This window comes from Phyllostomus hastatus, unplaced genomic scaffold (genome assembly GCF_019186645.2).
Source record: "Phyllostomus hastatus isolate PE091 unplaced genomic scaffold, TTU_PhHast_1.1 phas_contig_210, whole genome shotgun sequence".
Classification (NCBI taxonomy): Eukaryota; Metazoa; Chordata; class Mammalia; order Chiroptera; family Phyllostomidae; genus Phyllostomus; species Phyllostomus hastatus.
Genome location: NW_025333737.1, coordinates 37580853 through 37603256, shown reverse-complemented (window position 1 = coordinate 37603256; position 22404 = coordinate 37580853). Strand labels below are relative to the sequence as shown.

Sequence of the window (22404 nt, the reverse complement as noted above, 5' to 3'; positions counted from 1 at the left end):
CGTGGTCTCGATCCTGTGTGTGTGCCATGTGTAATAAGAAAGCTTAAAGAGGGCCCACGAAACATCCAATCACGTCTTTCTCCGAAGTCGTGAACTCGGGCTTCTCGGGGCGGGGAGCTACCGCTGCTTCGTGGCTCAGGAGGGCAGCCCGGGGGGAGCAAGAGTGACGGTCCGCCCTGGCAGCTGCGTGGCACAGGGCCGGGCGGGCCCTCCGCCCCGGCCTCCCCGCCAGTGTGTGAGGCCGACCGTGCCCGCTGCACAGGGCTGCCGTCGGATTCACCGAGACAGCACATGGCCGGGACACAGAGCGCCCCGCCTCCCGGCCCCTTGCTCCCCTCTCAGGGCTCACCCCACAGGGCAGCCCGCCCGAGGTGGGGTGCGGACCTGCTCGGGGCGGGCGAGGAGGTGGGGCGCAGAGGTTACCCTTTGGGGTGCGGGCACCCCAGCGACCCCCCTGCCTCCCTGGGCAGGGCTGGAGCGCTCTGCGGCCACACCGGACAGGTGGTCCCCACGCTGGAGGGCGCCGGAGGAGGGCACCCCCCCCCCCCGGATACAGAGCATCTTGCTGGACCAGCGGCGCAGAGACCACAAACCCAGAGGCCTCCCCGGGGAGCGGGCCCACCCTTGGCGTCTAGATGCCTGCCAGGCAAGTTCCGACAGGGGTCGCCGTGGGGACTGGAAGTGCACCGAGTTCCCCACGCGGGGTGACACGCCGCAGAGGCAGCCACATGCCGCCTGACACAGACTCGGACCGCGGCTACTCACCGGGGGGCTGGCCCTGCGCCGGGGAGCACCACGGCCGACGTCCCGGGGTCCTGCCCGAGGGAGGGGCTCTCCGTCCTGGAGACGGGCCGCCCTCCGTGCCCTTTCAGACGGGGACGCGGAGCGACCTTCCTCTCTGCCCACGTCCCCGGGACTGGCGTCCGAAGAGCTGGCTCTGCCCTCAGGGGACATGGTGTCCTCTTCAGACTCCAACTCCTCCTCCATCTCCACCTCCTCCGAGGTCTCCACCTCCTCCGAGGTCTCCACTTCCTCGGCAGGTGAGACTTCCCCACCAGGTGTGACTTCTCCACCAGGTGCTGCTTCCCCTTCGGGTGCGACTTCCCCATCAGGTGCCACTTCCCCACCAGGTGCCACTTCCCCACCAGGTGCCACTTCTCCATCAGGTGCCACTTCCCCACCAGGTGCTGCTTCTCCACCAGGTGCCACTTCCCCTTCGGGTGCGACTTCCCCTTCGGGTGCGACTTCTCCATCAGGTGCTGCTTCTCCATCAGGTGCCACTTCTCCACCAGGTGCTGCTTCCCCACCAGGTGCGACTTCCCCTTCGGGTGCCACCCCCCTCTCAGGAGGTTCTGCAGCATCAACAGGGTCTTCATTTTCCTGGTCACCACCCTCCTCTGCCGTTGGCACCTGCAGCCACGGGGCAGGGAAAAAGCCAGGAAACAAAGTTACATGGGGTCTCGTGAGGTCTGCTGCTTCTTTTATTTTTATTTTTATGTTTGTATTGTGTCTTACTGGTTATGCGACCGTAGTCGCCCCAATTGCCCCCCTTGGGGGGGTTTACCGCCGTGTGCTGGCGCCGATGAAGGAACTCCACCCCCACGCACGCTTCCGGGCATCCCCAGCGATGCCTCCCCCTCCCACTGGTCTGTGCTGCCTTTTGGTCGCTGCTGCTTCCTCTTGTTGGTAGTGAGCCTGCACCCTTCCTTGCAGGGCGCAACCGCTGACCAGCTGGGGTTCTCTGGGGAGCAGGGTGTGCCCCCGGACCCGCCAGGCCGCACACACTTCGCGCTGCGCGGAAGGGGACCGCGGCTCTCGGCACGGGGCGGAGTCCGCTCTGGCGCGGGGCCCTCCGCCACGTCTCCGACTCTAGTGAACTCCCGCCCGGAACGACTTGCCCCGCCCCGCGGGGACCTTTACCCTGTGGCCTCCGGTGTCCTGGTCCTCCGCTTCGGGGGTCGAGTCTCCCTCCCAGCGAGACCTGGTGGCAGAAAGGCCACAGAACGGCTTCACACCCTGGAGGGCTCTCCCCCACCCCCCGCCGTCCTCACCTCCCCGGCGCCTGCGCGTCTGGGTGGTGACGTGTGGGTGCCCACGCGTCACCAACCCCGACCCTGGACGGTGCCGGTCGGGTGGTGGGAGGGCGCCCGAGGCGGCTGCGTGTGGCGAGAGAAAGAAAAACACAACCGCTGAAACACCACCAGCGCGAGTGGGTCGCGCCAGGAAAGCCACCTGGAACGCACTCGTGTCCGCGACACAACCAGGGCCGAGGACGAGGAAGACGCGGCGGCGGAAAAAGGACTACTCTGAACTCTGGGTTGGGTAGGGCGGGAATGTCCTGACGTACAGGCTTAAAATTATTTTTTTTTCTAACTCACAACACAACCTCGTTATCTTTTCAATGTCACACTGAAGCAGAAATGGGTGACACGGGCGATAAAAGGCCCCCGGGACTCGGCCTGTCCTTCTCAAACCACCGGCGGTGCCAGCGAGGGCCCGGAGCGCACGCTCTCCCCCGGATTTCCCGGGGACTTGAGACACTCCCTGCGCTGGAGACCCCTCTGCGCGCGCGCGGGTCCCGACTCTGCATCGCACGTGACCCGGGCTTCCTGGCGCTGCCAGACCAGGCCCAGACTTTCTTTTTCTTTCTCTTTTTTTTAATGGGGCAATACAGCCATGCCTCAGGTTAAGGGCGAATTCTTTAAAACTGCGTCTATGCTTTCAAAGAAGCATGGGAGACCGGCCTGGCGGGAGGACCTTCCCCGACTACCTGTGCTGAGGTCAATTGTCCCGCACCCCCTGCACCCCCGCCAGCTCGGGGAGGGGCCGGGGTCGCCCTTCTAAGGGGTCACCGCAGCGGGGGCGGCGGCCCGGAGGACCCCCACCCCGCAGAGCCGCCTGCGCGCGGCTCCAGCTCCGCAGCAGAGGCCGACCGGCGTGGGGGTTGCCATGGTTACTGCCGGGCGTCCGGGTTTTCGCGAGTGGAGCCTCGAGGGCCAGGGGAGAGAGAGCGGGTGCGGGAGAGGACAAAGGGCGGTGAGGAGGGAGGAGGGGCGCGCAGGGGCGGGCGGGGCGGGCGGGGGCGCCGGGCACGGCGCAGAGAGTGGGGATGGAAGGGGCAAAGGTGGGGAGAAAGGGGCGAGAGGGAAGGGGCGACCCGGGGGCTACGGGGCGCTGTGGGAAGGGGGAGCTGCCCCGAGAACGCAGCCTCTGGACCCCGCTTACCCGCCGGCCCCGCCGCCCGGCTCCGCCATCTCCCGTTACTAGGCGACGCCGTCAACATCCGGCCGGTGGAGACCCCGCGCGCGCGCGCGCGCGGCGGGCGGCCGGGGCGCGCGGCCCCGGGGCGGTTTCCGCGCGCTGGAGACACAGGCTCTCTGATGAGTAGATGTGTCCGAGCTTCAGCGTGGACCCTCCATCGCTGCTCGCGGTCCGAGCGCTACCCCACCCGGCTGAGTTTCTGTAAAGCGACAACCGTGTCAGCGTGCGTCCAACCCGGAAACTCCTATGCCCAGGGGACTGCGCGGGGTACCTTCCGGAGCCCCGGGCGGCTCAGCGCCCCAGGGTGGCAGGTGGAGGTGGAGACGGGAGGAGCCCTGGAGCCGGCTGCACCTTCGGGTGGGCCGGGAACCCCAGCCTGGTGCCCGCCCACCCTTCTCCAGACCTGGGTGTCTGGGTGCCCCCTCCACAGTGTTCCCGCGAAGCATCCTCGGAGGACGGGGGGTCCCCAGTGGCTTCCTGCCGTGTGTCGCCCCCTCCCTACCCCCCGAATAGAAAACAAAACAAAACACTGAGAGAGCCTGACGGCGAGGGCAATAGCGCACGTGGAATGTCCCAGAGACCCCGCCTTCACTCTGGGGGGCTCGGGGCTCGTGTAGGGGCGCCAGAGTCCAGCGCCCGGGACTTGGGCAGGCGGCAAGGCCTGGAATCCAGGGGCCTGGGGCCTGGGGCCTGGGGCCAGGGGGCTAAGGCAACCGGAGCAGTGTCGGATTCGGCCCCAGGTCGGGCAGGGGTCCGCTGAGGGCCCGGTTGGGCCGAGGGCGGGGATCGGGTTGGGCCGTAGGCGGGCCGGGGGCCGGGCCTGGCCGCGCGTCCCCGCCCCGCCGCGCCTCACTGGCGGCGGCGGCAGTGGTGGCTGTGGCGGCGGCGGCTCCCGGAGCCGGCGCGAATCCGGCCCCCGCTGTGGGATCCGGGTGGGTATTGGGGCCCGGCCTAGGGCCATGGGGGCGGGGTCGCAAGGGCGGGCGGGGGACGGGGCGGCGCCGCCTCGGCGGGGATGGGGTGGACGCGCGGAGCGCGTGGGCCTGCAGCCGCGAGCCCGGGAGGGGCCAGGGTCTGGCCGCAGCCTAGAGCGTGCAGGGCCCGAGCGGGGGTCGGGCGGCGCGCAGTCGCTCCGGATCGCGCAAGGCGCATGCTGGTGGCCCCCTCCGTGGCGATGGGGGCGCCCGGGCAGAGTGGGCCTAATTCCGGGACACTAGGTTCCCGCCCGTTTGGAGCGGTGGACCGGAGAACTTGCGGTCTTTGTCTGGCTGGATGGTCGGAGCGCGCGAGAGAGAAGTTGCAGGGGCCGCCGTTTGCCCACACAGCTCCCCGAAGTGTGCCGTCCACCCCACGGCGCTCGCTCTTGCCATTCCCCGCACCGGTGGGCGGTCTGGCCGGGAGCCTCCCGTCAGGAAACTCACTTCCCTTAGGCCCGGCTCTTCCCCCTTGTTCTTTACTTAAGGGTGGGGGGGGAAGCAAGCAAGAAAAAAGAAGAATAGAAACAAGGAGAAAGAGAAAAATAAGCAATTTGGGATCGCCAAATGTAACCTCGGAACCTCGCCAGCAGCCAGGCGTCTGGAAACCCCGTTACTCTCGCGCCGGGAAGTTGGCGCCCCACGGGGAGCGCAGTCCGGCCCGCGTTCAGTTCAGCAGCAGACCAGGCCTCTCTGCTCCGGGGGCCGGGTTTGTGTCCCCACTTCCCCAAGTTTGTGGGAGGACGGGGGTGCGCCCTGTGGCTGGTCCCTCCGTCTTTCTTCACCTCCTGGAGGCCCTGGAGCAGCTCCCCTGTGGACGGAAGGGGAGACCGGTTCTTAAGACCACGCCCCCTGGGTGCGTTATTAGAGCCCCCCCCCCGCCCCCCGCAAGGCCCGGATTGGAGAACGCTGCTCCCAGGCTGCCGCCCTCCAGCAGGGAAGGCTTGGAAATCCGCATGCTCGTTTTAGGAAAAAAAAAAAAACCCTCCCTGGAGACATCGGTGTTGACTGGGTGAGAGCTACACCGTGAAGGCGTTTGCAAAGGAAGGGTCTGGTCTGTTCACGGGAGGGAGGCCTTTTCTCGGTCCCGGTAAAGTTGGCTGATGGCGCAGCGTGGGCCGAGCGGGGGTCCCCGTGTTCTCTCCGGCACTCGGGGACCTCGGGTGTCTGCGGGGAGCGGAGCCTCCGAGTGAGAGTCACGGGAGGAAGCTCTTGTTCGTGGAGCGTTGAGCCCCCCGGCAGTGAGGGTGCCAACCAGCAGGCGTGAGTTCATTTAACCCTTGTAACGTGGAGACGGATACGTTGTCCCCTCTTCGCAGACAGGGACCCGGAGGCCTAGAGAAGGGACCGCCCCAGGTTCGGGCAGCTGGGACTCGGCGCCTTGGGCACAGGACGGTCCCGGTCCGAAAACATCCCCTCAGTGCCGCACGCCGCCTGCCCTCGGTGACCGGTCCCCAGGGCTCCCACAGGCACTCTCCCTGTCCCCTCGTGCGGACAGGACGGCCCGGCTCGCTCTGCCGGGTGACTCATTGAAATGCAGGGCAGCTGGGACTAATCCCACGGCAGCACGAGCGGCCAGGGGCGGGCCCAGCCTGCCTCCCCCGGGCTGGCCGCTCTGCCCGGGTCCCGGGCGGCTCGGGGCAGCAGTCGCAGTGCGGCCTCCGGAGCTGGCCGCTGCCTCAGTGCCAGCCCCGGCGCCCAGTGCGGGCTTGATGTCCCTGGGCCTCAGTGTCTCCGTCTGTAAAATGGAAATAATACCACCTGCCTCACAGGCCTTTTGCGATGATGACATAAAGTATCTAGTACCTGACAGGCGCTAATGGCTTGTTACTATTATTATTATTATTATTATTATTATTAACGACCATGGCTTGCATGTCTCACTTGGAACTAGATGGGCAGAAATATTTTGGTTTGGTTTTGTGATGCTCTGTACGTGTGCTCCGTCAGGTAGGAAGTCATCATGAGCAAAAGTGAGATTTGCCGTTTAGGTATGTTTATGCTCATGTTTGTAACTGTGCAGGGGAGCGGGACAGCGTGGGGGCGGGGCAGGGGGGGGGGCGCTGGGTCCCTGCCGGCTGTCCCAGGGAACGGGCCCACCAGGTTGCCTGGCAACACAAACCTGGAGGAGAGATTCCCCCTTGTCTCCCCCACCCCCCAGCTGAGAGACCCAGATTTCTTCACGGGCTTGAATCCTCGTTTGTAAGATCAGCTACTTAGTTTCGTAGTGGAACGTTCGGAGGTCGGCGGCGCGAGGGCGGAACCCCCCCTCCCGGCAGCAGAGACGGGCTGGACGGGCGTGCGGAGTGTTGCCCGTGGTTCTGTTGTCCATTGTCCATTGTCCTGTCGTCCGGCGTACAGCAGGCCCTCAGTATCGTATCACTGCGGGTCCTCGAATGACGCCGTTTCGTCCGATGCCATTTCATTGCAACACCGATCGGGGCCTCTTGGAGCTCAGCGAGTGTTTGCATCCAGTAGCTCCCGGTAAGAGGAGTCTCGTCACAGAGTCCCAGAGCCTAGCTGGGGTGTCCAGTGGGCACTCGCTGCGTTCAGAGTCTGGACGAGCCCAGCGAGCAGAAAAGCAGGCGCATGTCTGCCCGCCCCCCCCGCCACGTCCGGGGCAATGGGGCAGGACATCTTCTCCCGTGCACTTTGGGGCTGGTCTCTCCATGCTACTGGCCCCCCGAGCGTCCTCCAGTCCCCTGGTCCGGCACCGCTCATCCGTCTGCCCCAAAGAACTCTCTGAGGGCTGGCGTCCGACCTGAACTCACGCAGCCGGCCGCAGGGGAGGAGAGGGGCCGGGCTGCTGGAAGGCCGAGGTCAGCGTCTGACCGCCCAGGCTCACGAGGCACAAAGAAAGGGGGGGAAGACCCCAGATCCGCCCTCCCCCTCCAGCGCCGCCCTCCTCCGGCCGCGCCACCTGCACGCTCGTCGACACCGAGTGACCCTGACCTCCGCGGTCCGAGAGCAGAGGACACTCTGGACTCCGGGCAAAGGGCATGGTTAGATGTCATTGGATGCCCCTGGCTTTTCAGTTTCTGTCACTAAAATGCTTTCTTTTTTTTTTTAAAGATTTTATTTATTCATTTTTAGAGAGGGAAGGGAGGGACATAGAGAGAGAGAGAAACATCCATGTGTGGTTGCTGGGGGCCGTGGCCTGCAACCCAGGCATGTGCCCTGACTGGGAATCGAACCTGCGACGCTTTGGTTTGCAGCCCGCGCTCAATCCACTGGGCTACGCCAGCCAGGGCTGAGATGTTTTCCTAGGCACCGTGCCGTGTGCTGCTCTCCGGGGGTGTCATCCCGCCAGGTCTCGTCGGGCCTCTGCTGGGTGGTGTGCTGGCCCCGCCTGAGCCTCGGACGGCGAGGACCCCTCTGTGCTGAGCCCTTCTCTGCGACAGAGACACCAGGCCCACGGTCCACCTCGGGGTCGGGTGCTGGATTCCCAGCTGGTCCGCACGTCCCCACCACGTTGGGGCCTGGTCCTGCCTCGGTCCCGGTTCTGGCGCTTCTTGAACGATGGTTCTGTCTCCCAGGCCCTGCCGTCGCGGCTCTCCGGGAGGAAGTGGCAGTCCCCCCGAAGCGACATGCACGCCCAGCCTGCCGGTCCCCCTCGCTGCCCTTTCTCCAACTGTCCTGTCGGGGGACCGCCTCTCCCGGGTCCCTTCCCTGCGGCCGTGCGGCCGGAGCTCTGCACTGGGGTTCGTGCCGTCCACTCTGCTGCTTCATTTAAACCAAAGTCGTCCGGTCCTCCGTTCCACGAGGAGACCCGGCCCTGCCACGGCCCACAGCAGCCCTGCCCTTCCCACCTGACCCCTGCAGCAAGCTCGCTGCCTGTCTGCAGTCACCCCAGCTCCCCACGTCACATACAGCTGAGGGGGGGGCTGTCTCAGCCCACGGGTGCAGAGGAGACCTGACATCCCCTGGCCGCACCCAGACGGGGTCCCAGAGCCAGGCCGGCTGTAGGGTTTCCATCACCACGGCCCTGAACACGAAGCTGGGGCTCCCCAGAGACCGCGGTGCCCAGGCCTCCTGGGCCCGCTGCTGGGAAGGGGGCTGGGCCCCACCTGGGCGTGCCCACAGCAGGCGTTTCAGGGGGAAAAGGTCAGTGGGCGTGTGTCCAGCTCCCGTTTCCCCTGGTACTCCTCGTGCCCGGCCTCCGTCGGCTGGCCTTTGAGGTTGGAGCAGAGGAACCGGTTTCTGCTGGCCACCTGCCTGGAGCTCCGTGGGGCGGTCTGGCAGGGACGAGGCCGGGGTCACCGCCTGTGGACTGTGTTCCGTGACATGTCCGGTTCCGTGCGTGCCCGGTGCCCCACCCCTGCTGCCTCCCCGGCGAGCAGCTGCCATGACCCGTGTGGGCTGTGTCCTGTCTGTGCGTGGTGACTGCTGGCCCCATGACCTGTTGGGACCACGTCCGCACTGCTGACCACTGTGTCGCAGCACCTGAGCCCGAGGTGGCCCGAGGGCAGGGGCGGCACAGAGCAGGGAACGGAGAAGTCGCGGCTCCCGGGGGAGTCCAGGCGGGCATGTCTGTGGCCTCCTCGGGCAGGCCCAGGCTCTCCCCGACCCCGGCCCCTGGCCGGCTGCTCAGAGGCCTCCGGCGGCCAGTGGCGGGGGGGAGAAAGAAGGGCAAACCTCCCTGAGGTGGCATCGGCTCTTGACAGTGACCTTGGTGTGCTGTGGGCTGCAGAAAAATTGCCCCCAGAGCTGTCTGCGTCCTAACCCTGGGACCCTGGGAATGCGTTAGGACGTGTGGCAAAGGGCTAAGGTGGCAGGTGGGACTGGGGTCGTCAGTCAGCTGACCTGGGGCTGGAGCACAGATGTTCCCCGGGAGTCTCCGGCAGGAACCGGCCCCGGTGACACCCGCGCCTCAGTGTCAGCACGGTGGGGCCCAGTGGGACCCGAGGCCCCGGGGACAGTGATGTCGTCGTAGCTTTGTGTTGAGTTCCTGGTGGTGGGTGTGGCTCCGAGTGGAGCGGAAGCGCTTTCCGGAAGCAGCGGCACGGGACCTGGGTCTGTTCTGAAGGGCGTCGTTTCGTGACCCGGGTTTTGCTCGTCTCCACCTTTTTAGGGACTTCGTCTCTGCAGCCAGCAGGGTTCTCTTTCCTCGGGTGTGAGTCGGCAAATCTCGGGGAACGAATTGTGGGTAGCAGATGTCTGAGCCTCGCGGCTGAGTCACAGACGCCTCGGCTGCCGCTGGCCCAAGAGCCAGTGGCCGCGTGGCCCTGAGACGTGGCGGGATCACGTGGTTCACAGCAGGCCTGACGCCCTCTCTGCTCCCCTCCCCCGCGCCTCCTTCCCTCCCTCCCCCTTCCCTCCCCTCCCCCCTGGGGCTTCCTGCCCAGGCAGCTGCCCACTCGCCAACCACTTCCAGGCCTGTCTCCCCCTGGAGTGAGACCAGCGCCCTCCGCGGTCTGGCGGACTCACCTGCCTGTGGCCAGGAATCCATGCTTCCGAAAGTCGCTCTAGTGCTTGCAGAGGTGCCAGACCGGGAGAAAAAGCATCTCCATCGCCATGGAGTTTCTGCAGAGAGTTTTTGTTTTATTACGCAAGGGGGCCAAGTCGCTCCTTCCTTTCCGATTGCGCAACAGCCTGTTTTGCAAAAATCCGGTCGCCGGGAGCGGCACGAAGTTGAACTTGCAACCCCACGGCCAGCCGATGGCTCGAACCCAGCTCCGGCACCTTTACTGTGTAGGTTTTCAGTCGTCCCCCCGTCTGTGCCGTGCGCCCACGCCGGTGCCCGGTCTCGGCGCCCGCTGCCCGGTTGGCACCGCCGTCCTTTCCGCCGTCAGAAACGGCATTTGGACGCGACTGAGGACGGCGTGCCGGCCGACTCGTCACCAGAGGGACCCTCAGAGACGGCTGGGACTCGGGGGCTCATCGCCTGCAATCAGCACTGCCGCGTGGGCGCGACCCCTTGAAAACAAAAGCGCTAAGAATGAATCCCAGGAGCGAGTGTCTTCCATGGAGGGAGACGAAGGGGGGAGCCCCGTGTCCGCCCGCCTTCAGGCTGGCGGCGAGGGTCTGGCACCCAACGTGCCCCCCCCCCCCCACCTCCGCCCAGCCTCTCGGGCCGCTGGTTTCCACCGCGGGGAGCTCCGCCTCCGTGCGAGTGGGGGGAGGAGCTAACAGTTCTCGCTGCCGCAGGCTCCTCGCTGCCCCCTGTCGGCCGCTGGCCGCGTCTGTGGCTCAGGGCCCCGCTGGTGGCGTTTACAGACTGTGCGCATGGGCCCTGCCTGCCCGCCGCTCTGTTTGCGCGTTGGGAGGATCGGCCGCGTGGTTCACGCGGGTCCCCTTCCCCGCCCCCGAGAGACAGGTGGGCCAGCCCCTGACTGGACGAGGCCACGGCAGACCAGGGGAGCCGGGGCGCAGGAACCGGAGGCCAGGGGGTCCCCCCGGGCGCCTTTGACTCCTCGTCTTGGCCGTGCTGGGCCGGCCGCTTCCTGCCGCCCCCGGTGACAGGTGGGCCCCCCGGGCAGGGACAGACTGCAGCCCAGATCCACCCAGCAGCTGCCAGGATCCTGTTTAACATCCGGCTGGTTTAACAAACTGGGGGAGAGGGAGTGTCTCCCGAGCTGCCTGATGACAGCCTGGCCTCAGGCAGAGGAGGAGGGGGGGTGGGGTGGGGGGACTGCCTCCTGTCCGAGCCCCACCCCGACCTGCCGTCCTCTGACGGGGGTGGATTGGGTCCAATCTCAGCCGCGGATGGAGTCGCCACCTGCAGCCTACGGCTGTCCCAGGGCTGGGCCCCAGGGTCCCTGGCGGGGTGTCCTGAGCTGGCGGGAGCTGGGGCCTCTGGCTCTCCAGGGACAGGACGGGGTCTGGCCCCGCTTGGCACTGTGGGACCTGGTCCCCCCTCTCTCCTCTGATGGGGGGGGGCTCAGATTCGGCCTCACCAGCTGGAGGGCAGAGCTGCCAAGGCAGGACGCTGCCAGCTGGCACTGCGGGAGCCGCGTGGGACTCCACCCCAAGCGAGGAGCCTGTGGTGACCTCGGCCTTGCAGGCACCCCCAGCGCCCCCACCGCGGCGTGGACAATCCCCGGGCACGAAACCGTGGTTGTGGGCTGGGGGTGGCGGCGGGAGGGGCGCTCACAGTGAAGGCGGGTCGCTGTGGCCCCACGAGGCCGAGTGGATGAGAGGCCGTGGTCCCTTCTGGCCCGGGCGGCTGTGAGGAAGCCAGGCAGGACCGCCCAGCGCGAGCGCCCCGGACCGTGGGCTCGGCTTCTGCATCGCTCGCAGCCGGCTCTTTAAATTTAAAAAACCTTTAATCCTCACCCGAGGATGTGTTTATTGATTTGAGAGAGGAAGGGGGGGAGAGAGAGAGAAACATCATTGATCGGTTGCCTCCTGTACGCGGGGATGCATCCCACGACCAAGGCAGGTGCCCAGACCGGGAATCGAACCCGCCACCATTTCGTGTGGGGGACGACACTCCAACCAACGGAGCCGCCGGCCAGGGCAGGACGCCGTCTCTCTGAACGGCGTGGAAATAAGGCGGGAAGGGGGTCCCGGAGGAAGTGGCTGCGGGGGCAGGTCTGGGTTCAGGACGGCGCGTCTGCAGAGCTCGCCCAGGGTGCGTTCCGGCGGTCCTAATGGGGAGCCTGGGGCTGGTGGGTGCCCCCCGAAACTGCCAGTGGGCTCCCGCCCCCACCTCCGTGTGATCAGAGGCCCCTGGGAGTGTCGGAGGCCAAAGGGTCGCCTGGGCCGGAGGGTTAGATGGCCTCGCCTCCTACTTCTCGCCGAAACACGCCTGCGACACGTTGTTCTCTTCGGAGCGTGTCGGCAGTGTGAAGTCACGCAGTGACATGTGTGTCTGTCCTGTGTGCGCTGTGGGAGAAGCGGAGAGGGTGTGCCCAGAGCTCGGGCCAGCCCATGCCGGTCTCTGGGTCACAAGTGAGGGCCCCCCTCTTTTAAAACTTCCGTTAAATATTCCGGAACAAGCCCCCAGGGTTACTGGCCTACGACAGGGTGTCCCCGTGTCTGTGGGCCAGACGGCGGGACACACGAGACCTGCGGGGGCGGGGAGACCCGGCGGGGGGGGCAGGGCGGCGCTGTGCTCCACAGGGGTCACCTTCTCCAGAAATCGCACCCTGGGCCTCAGGGTTTTGGAAATGTTGGAACTACTGTGTTGCCGACGGAAATGACAAGAAAACACCATTTTCTTGGCTTGGGAAGGACGATGCAAAGTGTAGAAGCAGTAAAAACACAAAGCGTCAGGGGAAAGGTACCGTCCCTTTGCCTTCACGGAAGTTCAAGGTGCATCCGACAGATGATACGGCGACGAGAAGGCGGGCAGGGGGCCGGGAACCCCCGCAGCGCAGCACCCGGAGCAAAGGAGTGAGACCCTCGCTGTGCAGAGAGCTGTGGCGTGTCAGCCACGGACCCCCGCCGCGGCAGTGCGCACCCACGCGCAGGTCCCGGCGCGGGGTGGGGGGGTGAACGTCTGGTTCACTCGGGTTCACCCCTGCCGCGTGAGTCGATCATCAAACCCGTCCTCAGCGCCCGAACTGGCACAGGTTCAAGCCTCTGGTGGTGCCGGCACCTCCTGGGAACCCCGCGGGTGCTGTGTGCCGGGGGCCCGGCTGCCCACCCCGGGCAACGGCTCGGAGTTCCGGGAGTGGCTCCGAGGGAAGCGGGGGTGCGGACGGAGGTTCCTGTGTCCACGTGCGGGGACTGTTCGTCCAGTAGCCACTCTCCCGAGACCGACTGGCGGGCTGGCTGAGGGACGGTGGGTCCCCACCGTCCACACCCAGCGGGGAGGATGGAGGGGCGGCATTTTGAATGTTTAACGTGCTGCTACCACGCGGTGTTCGTGTTCTGTGGCTGCCAGAGCCCGGTGCTACAGGTGGGCGGCTTAGAGAACAGGTTATTGTCTGGAAGTTCCGGAGGCCGGGAGCCCAAGGTCACGGTGCGGGCAGGGCCAGCTCCCTCCGACGCTTCCAGCCAGGGGTATTCCTGTGTGTCGATGTCTGTCTCCAAATTCCCTCTCTTGAAGGGACGCCAGTGGCTCGGGCTGAGGACCCACCCTCAGAACATAATTCTAACTTGGTCCCCTCGAGGAAGCCCGGTCTCCAATCAGGTCACCCTCAGGTCCTGGGGGTTAGGACTCCCACACAGGAATTTGGGGGGACAGGACACACTTCCACCTCTAACACCTGCGTAATGTATCCTCACCTGAGGATACATGGATTGATTTGAGAGAGAGAGAAACATTGATCAGTTGCCTCCTGTACGCACCCTGACAGGGGATCGAACCCGCCGCCTAGGTATATGCCCTGACCAGGAATCGAACCTGCAACCTTGTGGTGCACGGGAAGGCGCTGCAAACCACGGAGCCACCGGCCAGGGCTGGGTAGTACATTCTGAGACAAGTAAAAGTGGGTATGACATAATCCCAGTGAGTGGTATTTTTTGTTGTTTGTTTTTTAAGAAAGGCACAGAAGGCGGCAGAAAATATGCAAATATTTTTGGATTGTGCGATTGCAGGGACATGTGGTCTTTTTTTATACGTCTGAGCACATCTCATAATTTTTTTGAAAGACGCTTTAAAAATAGGTCAAGGAACCTCCACTTCGAAAGACACTGGAGGTGGGGGGCCGGCTTCGGCTGGGATGGCGGAGGCCCCCACACGAGCAGGCGCAGTGAACAGACAGACATGCACTGTCCGGAGAGGGATATTTGTGGCTGGCCTTCCTCAGACATGCCCCGACCTCCCCCAAGGTGCGCTGTGGCCCAGAACCCCACCCCCCCCGCCCCAGAGGCTGGAGACAGCGGGGGGAGGGGGCAGGCCAGCCCCCGGGACGGCTGGACTGCCTGCACCCGAGGCCCCGCTGTCCTGGGCAGAGGTCTCGGCACTGGGGTTGTCCATCACTGGGCGACCTCGGGTGCCCTGAGCCTGTCGTCGTCTGATTTGCAAAACCGAGCATCTGGGGGCGGGGATTCCCAGAGCCGCAGCGAGGGAGGGTCTCCTCTGACGCTCCGTGGGAACCGCCTCCGCACCTTCCGGCACATTCTTTAGATGATCCTCGGTGGGGGCAGAGCCCCTCCACTGAACGACGCTGCGGTTTGGGGAGCCAGCAGACACTCGTGTGCAGCCCACGGAGACTGAACTGGGCGACGCTGTGGGGGGCCGCCGGGAGGTGGGCCCCGCCAGCCCGGCCTCGCCCACCTGGGGCCTCGGGCGGCCGTGGAGCACACGGAGCGTGGCCGCTCCGAACGGAGGTGTCTGGCGTGTGACGCACCCACCGGACTTCAGAGACTTAACAAATGCAAGAGAGCGCCCCAGGCATTTTTTTAAGAAATCGTTTATTTATGTCTGGAGGGGGGAATCGAGGGCGATAGAGAGGGAGGGAAACGTGGGTCTGTTGCCTCTCTCACGCCTCCCGCTGCGGCCCAGCCCGCAGCCCGGCGCGGGCCCTGACCGGGGGGACCCAGCTGGCGACAGGCCTCGGGCTGGCAGACGGGCACTCGGCCCACTGAGCTGTGCCGACCGGGGCCGGGAGTCGTTTAGGAGCTGATGACGCGCTGACTTGACTCTCTGGGGTTCGGGGGGGGTTGGGCACAAAGAGTATCTGTGCCCCTCGTTTCTTTCTGGTTTCTGCGAGTGCAGCTGGCAGGATGCGGGACGCTGCCCGCATGGCCTGTGTGGTGCTTCGGCCGGGCAGCGCCAGCTTGCACGGGGGCCTGGGGGGGAGTTTCGTGGCTCCTTAGCTGACCTTGTGGTTCTTGAAGAATGCTTGGACTTTTTTTTTTTAAGATTTTATTTATTTATTTACTTTTAGAGAGGGAAGGGAGGGAGACAGAGAGAAACATCAATGTGCGGTTGCTGGGGGCCATGGCCTGTAACCCAGGCATGTGCCCTGACTGGGAATCGAACCTGCGACGCTTTGGTTCGCAGCCCGCGCTCAATCCACTGAGCTATGCCAGCCAGGGCGTGGAGTTTTTTAAAATATGCCCGACAAAGGGACTGTCACTAGCACGAGGACAGAGCTGTTCCAGACGATTCACTGGAAAGACGACACGTGTTTCGAGGTGCGATTTTTTAAGTTTCAGCGCGGTGGCTGCCCTCTGTGCTGGCGCGGCTGGAGGTGGTCAGGGCATGGGACAACCGTGCGGGCTCACGCGGCACCGGGCAGCCCGGGGCCGCAGCAGGGCGGCGACTGTAGGGTGGCGTGGCAGACGGCCACCAGGCTCCGTGCAGCGACCCCATCTCGAGGTGTGGGGGCATCGAATCCCTGCATCATACGCCTGAGACTCACTGACCAGCGCGGGCCACGTTCGCTTGAATGCAATAGAAAAGAAAACCAGACGAAGGAGAGATAGACTCGGCGGTGGGTGGCCAGGGAGGCCTCCGGGGAGGGGTCTGGAGGTAATCGGGGTCGGCAGGAGTGGCCCGCCCAGGCGCCCAGAAAGTGGTTAAGCCGGGGGCCGGCTGCCTTGTCCCCGGGGGACACGTTTGGCCGTCCTGCTGCTGGCAGCTGGTGGCGTCTAGTGGGCGGGGGCCAGGGAGGCTGCTGGCCACCCTACGAGGCCCAGGACGGCCTGTCACCGAGGAGGACCCGGCCCGCAGTGTCCACGGCGCCTGGGCTGAGACCCTGCTCTGTGGCCTGTATTGGCGGGACCTGCTCACACACAGCTGACCACAGCCCGTCGGGGGCTGACGGGTGTGAGGCGGGACACAGCCCCAGGGACACTGGCCGAGTCCCTGACCCGGGCCCGACGCATCTCCCCTCTCCCCCTTCCCAGGCCGGTGCAGACGCGCCCCACCTGGGCCCCAGCGTGCGGAGGATGGGAACGCCCCCCCGGCGATGTCTCTGGGCCGCCTCCTCCGCCGGGCCTCCTCCAAAGCCTCGGACCTCCTGACCCTCACCCCCGGTGGCGGCGGCGGGCCCCCCTCCGTCCTGGATGGCGAGATCATCTACTCCAAGAACAATGTCTGTGTGCACCCGCCGGAGGGGCTGCAGGGGCTGGGGGAGCACCACCCAGGTGAGCCGGGGGGAGGGGAAGGGGGGGTCTGGGTCCCCAGTCCGAGGGAGGGAGGGACCAGGCTCCCAGGCCTGGATAGGGAAGGGACTGGGGTCACAAGCACGAGAGGGAGGGACTGGGGACACAGGCCCTGGCTTCAGAGGCTCCGGCCTCACATCCCCACTTGCCCTCACCTGGACCCCGAGGCCCCCCGACCAGTGGCGTGGCCAGCTCTCTGGGTGCTTCTGAAGGTGCTGCGTGTTCCGGGTATAAAACAGGAGGAAAAGCGTGGCCCTTGGAGAGCTTGGGGTCTAGCCCTGCCGTGATGGAGGGTGGAGGACAGAAGGGGACCGAGGTCTGGGGCCCCATTCCCTGTCCCAAAGCCACATGGTCCGCAGGCGGCAACCCTTGGCCTCCCAGCTGCACCCCTCGTGCACGGCCGGGTGACAGCCCCGAGTTGTTCTGGAACGGGAGCCACACGTGGGGCCGGGGCCCTGAGGGATGTGGGGGCCCCGCTCCCGCCCCAGGTGACTGTGCAGAACAGAGACCGGGGGCCCGGGGGGCCTGTGCCGTAGGCCCGGGAATCAGGACACCCCCAAAGGGCAGGCACAGGGACTGCCAGGGGAGGTGCCACCGTCCCCCCACCCTGAGCGGTCAGGGGCCCAGAACGCCCCACCCCCCGCTTGCTGCCGGCCTCAGAGCCCGCCCCGTGTGAGCCGCCCAGGGCGTGGCCTGGGGAGCCGAGCCCTTCTCCCAAAAGGCTGCGTCTAGGAGAAAAGATGCGGAGAGGGCCGCGGCCACTGGAACAGACCCGCACGCCGGCCGCCTGTCCCGGACTCGTTCCTGGGGGAGGGAGCCTGCAGCCTGTGCCCCCCGCAACCGGGCTGTGACGCTGCGAGCCTGTTCCCGGGCGCTGACCAACCCCAGCAGTGGACAGGGCGGGACCCCCGAGCTCGGAAAAGCCCTCACCAGGCTGAGGTTCCCGCGCTCCCCGAGCCCTGCAGTCCCAGCGGCCCACACCTGGGGCTGGGCAGTGCCTGAAGCCCCTCTGTGTGTGCACGGCCCCCCTGACCCCCGCCCTCGCCCCTGCAGGCTACCTGTGCTTGTACATGGAGAAGGATGAGCTGCTGGGGGCCACCCTCATCCTCGCCTGGGTCCCCAACTCCCGGATCCAGCAGCAGGACGAGGAGGCGCTGCGCTACATCACGCCTGAGAGCTCCCCGGTGCGCAAGGCACCCCGCCCGCGGGGCCGGCGCGCCCACAGCTCAGGTGCCGCCCGCCAGGCCTCCCCCACGGAGCCCAGGCCCGCCCTGACCCCTGGAGATGAGGACCTCCCGGGGGTGGCCCAGGGCCTCCGGGACGCTGTGCACGTCAGCCCTTCCGCCGAGGACGGGGAGAAGCTGGCCCAGGGCCCGGGGGTGGACGGCCCGCGGCCAGCCCCCTTCGACCCGGGGGCCTGGTCCAGGGCCGGTTCGCAGGACGGCGTGGAGGAGGAGGAGGAGGGGCGGGAGCCGCGGCCCGAGGCCGGCGAGGAGGAGGGCTCCCTGGAGCTGTCGGCCGAGGGCGTGAGCAGGGACAGCTCCTTCGACTCGGACTCGGACGCCTTCGCCTCCCCCTTCTGCCTGTCACCTGTCAGCGCCGCCCTGGCGGAGAGCAGCGGCGGCTCCGTGTTCCCGGAGAGCGAGAGCAGGTGAGTTCCCGCTCTGGGCCCCGGGCTCTCCAACCGGGCGCGTGGGGGACCGCCGCGGGCGTCACCGGCTCTGCGCGCTGAGGTCAGCCTGCATCCTGTCCGGCCTCTGCTGCAGGTGCCAGCTGTCCCCATGCCAGGGCCATGGCAGCGGGGTCCTGTCACTCCGTGCCACCCGAGGGCATCATGTCTACCTGGGGCCTGATGGGGGGTGGCTGTCCGGGCCACCACTCAGAGTCCTGGGGTCCTCAGGGCCTCCCAGGGGAGGCTGGCAAACCCTGGGAGGCAGGTCCCAACATCGCCCCCTGGGGGCAGCAGGCGGAAGTGAGGCCTCGGGGAGGTCACCCAGCCAGAACACTGGCCAGGCTGGAATCACCCCAGGGGGTGCACTACGGCCGAGGTGCCCAGGAGGGGCCCCGGGGGCCCCTGTAAGCCCAGCAGCCAAGGGGCAGGGTATAGGGACGTGGAACACTTTGCCGGCGTCAGCGGGGAGGAATTTGATGGGTTTTTTCTGATGTCAAACCCTCAATAAACCGCGGTCCGATAAAGCCCATGGGTGGACTGGGAGCATTTGTTCCAGGACTGGAGCGCCCACATAAAAGGGGCAGTCGGCTGTGCCCTGGGGCTCCGGGCGCCCCACGGGGTCCGAGGAGCAGTGTGGTGGTCCTCACCCGAGAGCCAGGCCGCCATCCACACGCCAGCCCCTGCCGGGGTCCCGCCCGCGGGCCCCAGGGCTCCCCCTGGTGGTGCCACGTTGTCAGCACAGCGATACCAATGTGTGCCCAGCACCCCCAGGGTCCAGGCCAAGGCACAGGTGCCCGAGCTCTTGTTTTCGCCAGACCCCACAGAGGTGGCGCGCCTGGCTGCCCGGCCGTGGCCGAGGACTTAGTGGCAGAACCGGACCCAGCGCCTGGCCTGCTCGGCTCCCTCCAGCAGCCTGAGCGCCTGTGGGGGTTGGATTTGGGAGCTGGGGGACCTGGTGGGCGTGAGGCCCGGCCGGCTCCTTCCGGTCTTGGAGCCTCTGTGTCTTTGCTCGTAAGATGGAGTGGCGATATCCGTGTTGCAGGTGCAGCCGGAGAACCCACCCCCGAGCCCCCTTCCTCTCGGCTCCGGTGGTTCTCCCCTCAGCTGCCCCGAGAGCCCCCGGGGCCTTCCGTGCAGTCCGGTGCCCGGGCAATTCCGTCAACAGTGGTTCTCCCGGGCCGCTCTGCCCCCAGGGGATGTGTGGCAGTGTCGGCGGACATTTCGGTCACCCCTGAGGGTGGCTTCTCACCAGAGGCTAGGGCTGCGCCCCCGCCGTGCGCAGGGCACCCCCAGGGCGGAGTGGTCTGGCCCCTGTTTCCCGGTGCCGCGGCGGAGAACTTCCCGGGCGCACGCAGGAAGTACGCGTGACGCGCACTGGCGGGCAGAACCGTTTCAGACTGCAATGCAGTTCAGCGGCAGTTAGTGCGCCTACAGCGCTGCACACCACCCCCTCTCGCTAGTTCCAGAACTTTCTCGTCGCCCCAACAGGGCCCCGGCCCGCCTCCCTCTCTTCCTCCGCCGGCCCCCGGACACCGCCCGTGCGGTTACACCTGGGGTCACACAGGAGGTGGCCTTTGCGTCTGATCCCTTCTACTCGGCACCCCGTCCTTGAGGGCTGTCCGAGACGCAGCGTGGGCCAGGGCTCCGTTTTTCCGGCCGGCTGGTGCTCCGGGTGGTTCCGGCCCGCAGCTGGGTTCGAGAGCACCGCCTGGCGCTGCGCGCCCCTCCGCCCAGCTCCCCGCCCCATCACCTGCCGCGGTGCTTTGGCGCCCCGCGCGGTCTGGTTCAGGGGTCGCCTGTCTGCGCGGAACTACCCGGCAGCTGGTGCTTGGGCCCCGGGCGCATTCACACACTGTGGCCGCCAGGGAGGCGCCCCCTCCCGTGCGGCCCTGGGAGCCCCATGCTGCCGCTCTTCGGGCCAGGTCCGCACGCACCCATGGTCCCGACCCCGCCGCGCACGGCACGTGGCTAAAATGTACCGAAAGTGCAGTTGGGGAGGGTTCCACGAGGGGCGGGGCCTGGGCCTGGAACCTGCATTTTCTCGTTGGAGATTTCAGTGTGAGCGAGATCTGGGCACTGGGACCCACAGCCCACGGGGGTCCCATCTCCTTCCCTGCTGCCTCTCATCTCCTGCAGCGCCCACGGGGTGATGGGACTGGAGGTCCCGGGCTCAGGAGCTGGTGGCCCTGGGCAGCACAGGGCAGACATCCCCAGCCCCCGCTGTTCACGGGGCAACCCTGAGTAGCATTAAACACTGATGCCCAGACTGAACCCAGGCCAGCGGAGCCAGGACCGCGGGGGGTGGGGCCCAGGGAAGGGCAGTGACTGAGCTCCCCAGGGGCGCGCGGGGCGCAGACCGGGTGCAGAACCCCGCCGTGAGGGGCGCCACCGCGAGGGAGGCGCGGTCCCTGCTCCTCTGGAAGAGAGGGCGTCCGGGCCGAGGTCCCGGAGTGCAGGCATCTGGCTGGGCCAGCCCGCCCTCAAGGGCATTGGCCTTGAGGACGTGCATGGGCCCAAAACTGCCCCCCGGAACAACGGTTCCTAGTTTAACTGGGAATTGGGTCCCCAGGAGGGGATGAGGTCAGGCTAGCTCATGGGATCCCTCTAGTGGTAGCACCAGGGAACTACACATGGAGGCTGGGCGTGTGGCTAGGAATGGGTGAGGAGGACGAGTCCCCCAAACATTTTGTTACGGGGCCTGCAGGACACGGTCCATCCCTGCGCCACCTGTGGGCTGTGGCCAGCAGGGCCTGGTCTCCAGATGGTGCGGCTGCATCCCTTCCCAGCCCCCGCACCGTGATGGCCAGATGCCCTCCACCCAGTGTACGCTCAAAGCCCCCTGGGGACGCCCCCCCTCCCACCGGGGTGGAGTTCTGCCAGCAGGGTTAGCTTCTGCGGCAGCTCCTTGTCCCGCACCCTCCGGCGCCAGAGGTCAAGGCTCTGGGCTGGGGTGAGCGTGAGCACCAGGCGAGATCAGTGGCCGGCTCGTCCTTCGTTTCTGTCCTGAAAGGCACCTGGTCCGGTCTCAGGGGCCAGCTGGGTGAGGCAGTAACAGAACAGGACTGCCCCCACCCCGTTCTCCGAGCCGACCCCCGGGTGGGTCCCCATGTGCACGTGGGCCGGCCCTGCCCCGTCCCGCTGAGTCAAGGGGTCTCCTTGTATCCCGGGAAGTGGTAGAAGGCGCAGAAATCGAACGCACCCGCATGAAGATGTTCGCCGCGGTGTCCTTTACAACGGGGAGAGAAAAAGACCTCCGTGTCCCTTTTGTCTGTGCACGCACGGGCGCGCACTTTCCTGAGGGGGGCCGCCAGCTGACTTCCCAGAGCCTGTGACCCCCCCCCCCAAGGTTTGCAACCTCCCCAGTGCTGCTGATGGAAGATTGTGCAGTGTTTATAGACTGTGTCTCCACTAGGAAGTTCATTGTATCGAAAACAGAGCAGGCAGTGAATTACAGGCACGTTTCGGTTGCAATCTACGGAGAGGCGGGTGCCTGGGCGAGGTTGCCCCTGCGCCCTGCCCAGCACAGCTTGGCGCCGGGTGGTGACAGTCCAGTTCCTGGCATTCTGGTGCGGCTGCCGGCTTCCTGCCACAGGGAGCCCTAACCAGTGGGACCCAGGCACTGAGTTACAAATTTCACAGAATACTGGTGAAGACAGGTTTAAACAGTGCGTGGGCCCACCGTATTGGACGGCCCAGGCCGAGGGAAAGATAGGCCAATAGGTTAGGATCGTGTACTTCTGAGTAATTTTTTTCTTTTCTCAATGTTCAAAAATGTTAGGCTGTGGTTACATGAGTCCACGTTTTCTAACCCAAATCGCCGGTTGATCCCTGCACATGGCACTCTGGCTCCCCTGCCCCTCCCCCCCTGCCCCCCTGCCGCCGCCCCGCCCCCCAGCTGGCTTGCACACTTGTTAATGAAGTAGCTCCCTGGGGCTGCCTGAGGTCCTTCGGAGGAAACTGATGCTAATGACCTGCCACCGTCCTTGTCCCCAGAGCGTGTCCTCCTTGTCCCCGCTCCCAGGGGACACGAGCGCCTCGTTTCCTTTCTCATAGGATCCTCGCGTGGCTCTGGCCTCGCTCCGGCCGTGCTGTCTCCCGGCGGTGCAGGGCGGTGGCACGCAGGTCACAGAGGGGGCGCCTCCCACGCAGGGGGCCTCTGTGGCGTCCTTGGGGCAGGGGCCCAGCCAGCTCCGGCGCCCGTCCACAGAGCCAGGTGCAGCCTCAGGGGCCTCCGGCCCACCTGCCCCAGGTCCTGCTCAGATGCCCACCTACCTACCCAGTCTCCCCTCTCAGCCCTTCCCGTGGGCCCCGGGAGTCCCAGCCTCGCCCCCTCTGCTGCGGAAGCCCCAGCCAGCCGAGGGGACCCCTCCCGGGGACCGCTGCTTGCATCTGAACTTCCCTGCGCAGAGCTCCTGCCGCCCCCTATGCGTCTCCCTCGGGTGGTGCCTTTTAAAACGCTGTCCTGCACCGTTGCCCCAGTGAGACCTAACCGTC

General features: G+C 66.3%; 2 protein-coding genes across 4 annotated transcripts in view; one reads left to right on the top strand and one right to left on the bottom strand.

Moving 5' to 3' along the window:
• CCDC40 (coiled-coil domain containing 40) overlaps positions 1–5009 on the bottom strand; it is a 28459-nt gene extending 23450 nt beyond the window's left edge. Inside the window, exons 1-4 of the mRNA XM_045835889.1 lie at positions 4810–5009; positions 3226–3460; positions 1921–1981; positions 766–1410 (exon numbers count right to left, since the gene is read on the bottom strand). Of these exons, the coding sequence (XP_045691845.1) occupies positions 766–1410; positions 1921–1981; positions 3226–3254 (735 nt within the window). The 5' untranslated portion in view covers positions 3255–3460; positions 4810–5009. The remainder of the gene's footprint in view (positions 1–765; positions 1411–1920; positions 1982–3225; positions 3461–4809) is intronic.
• Positions 4098–22404, top strand: part of TBC1D16 (TBC1 domain family member 16) — a 57965-nt gene continuing 39658 nt past the window's right edge. For all 3 annotated transcript variants that reach the window (XM_045835900.1, XM_045835899.1, XM_045835898.1), the window contains exons 1-3: positions 4098–4193; positions 15981–16220; positions 17292–17889. In XM_045835900.1, coding sequence (XP_045691856.1) covers positions 16043–16220; positions 17292–17889 — 776 coding nt within the window. In that variant the 5' untranslated portion in view covers positions 4098–4193; positions 15981–16042. The remainder of the gene's footprint in view (positions 4194–15980; positions 16221–17291; positions 17890–22404) is intronic.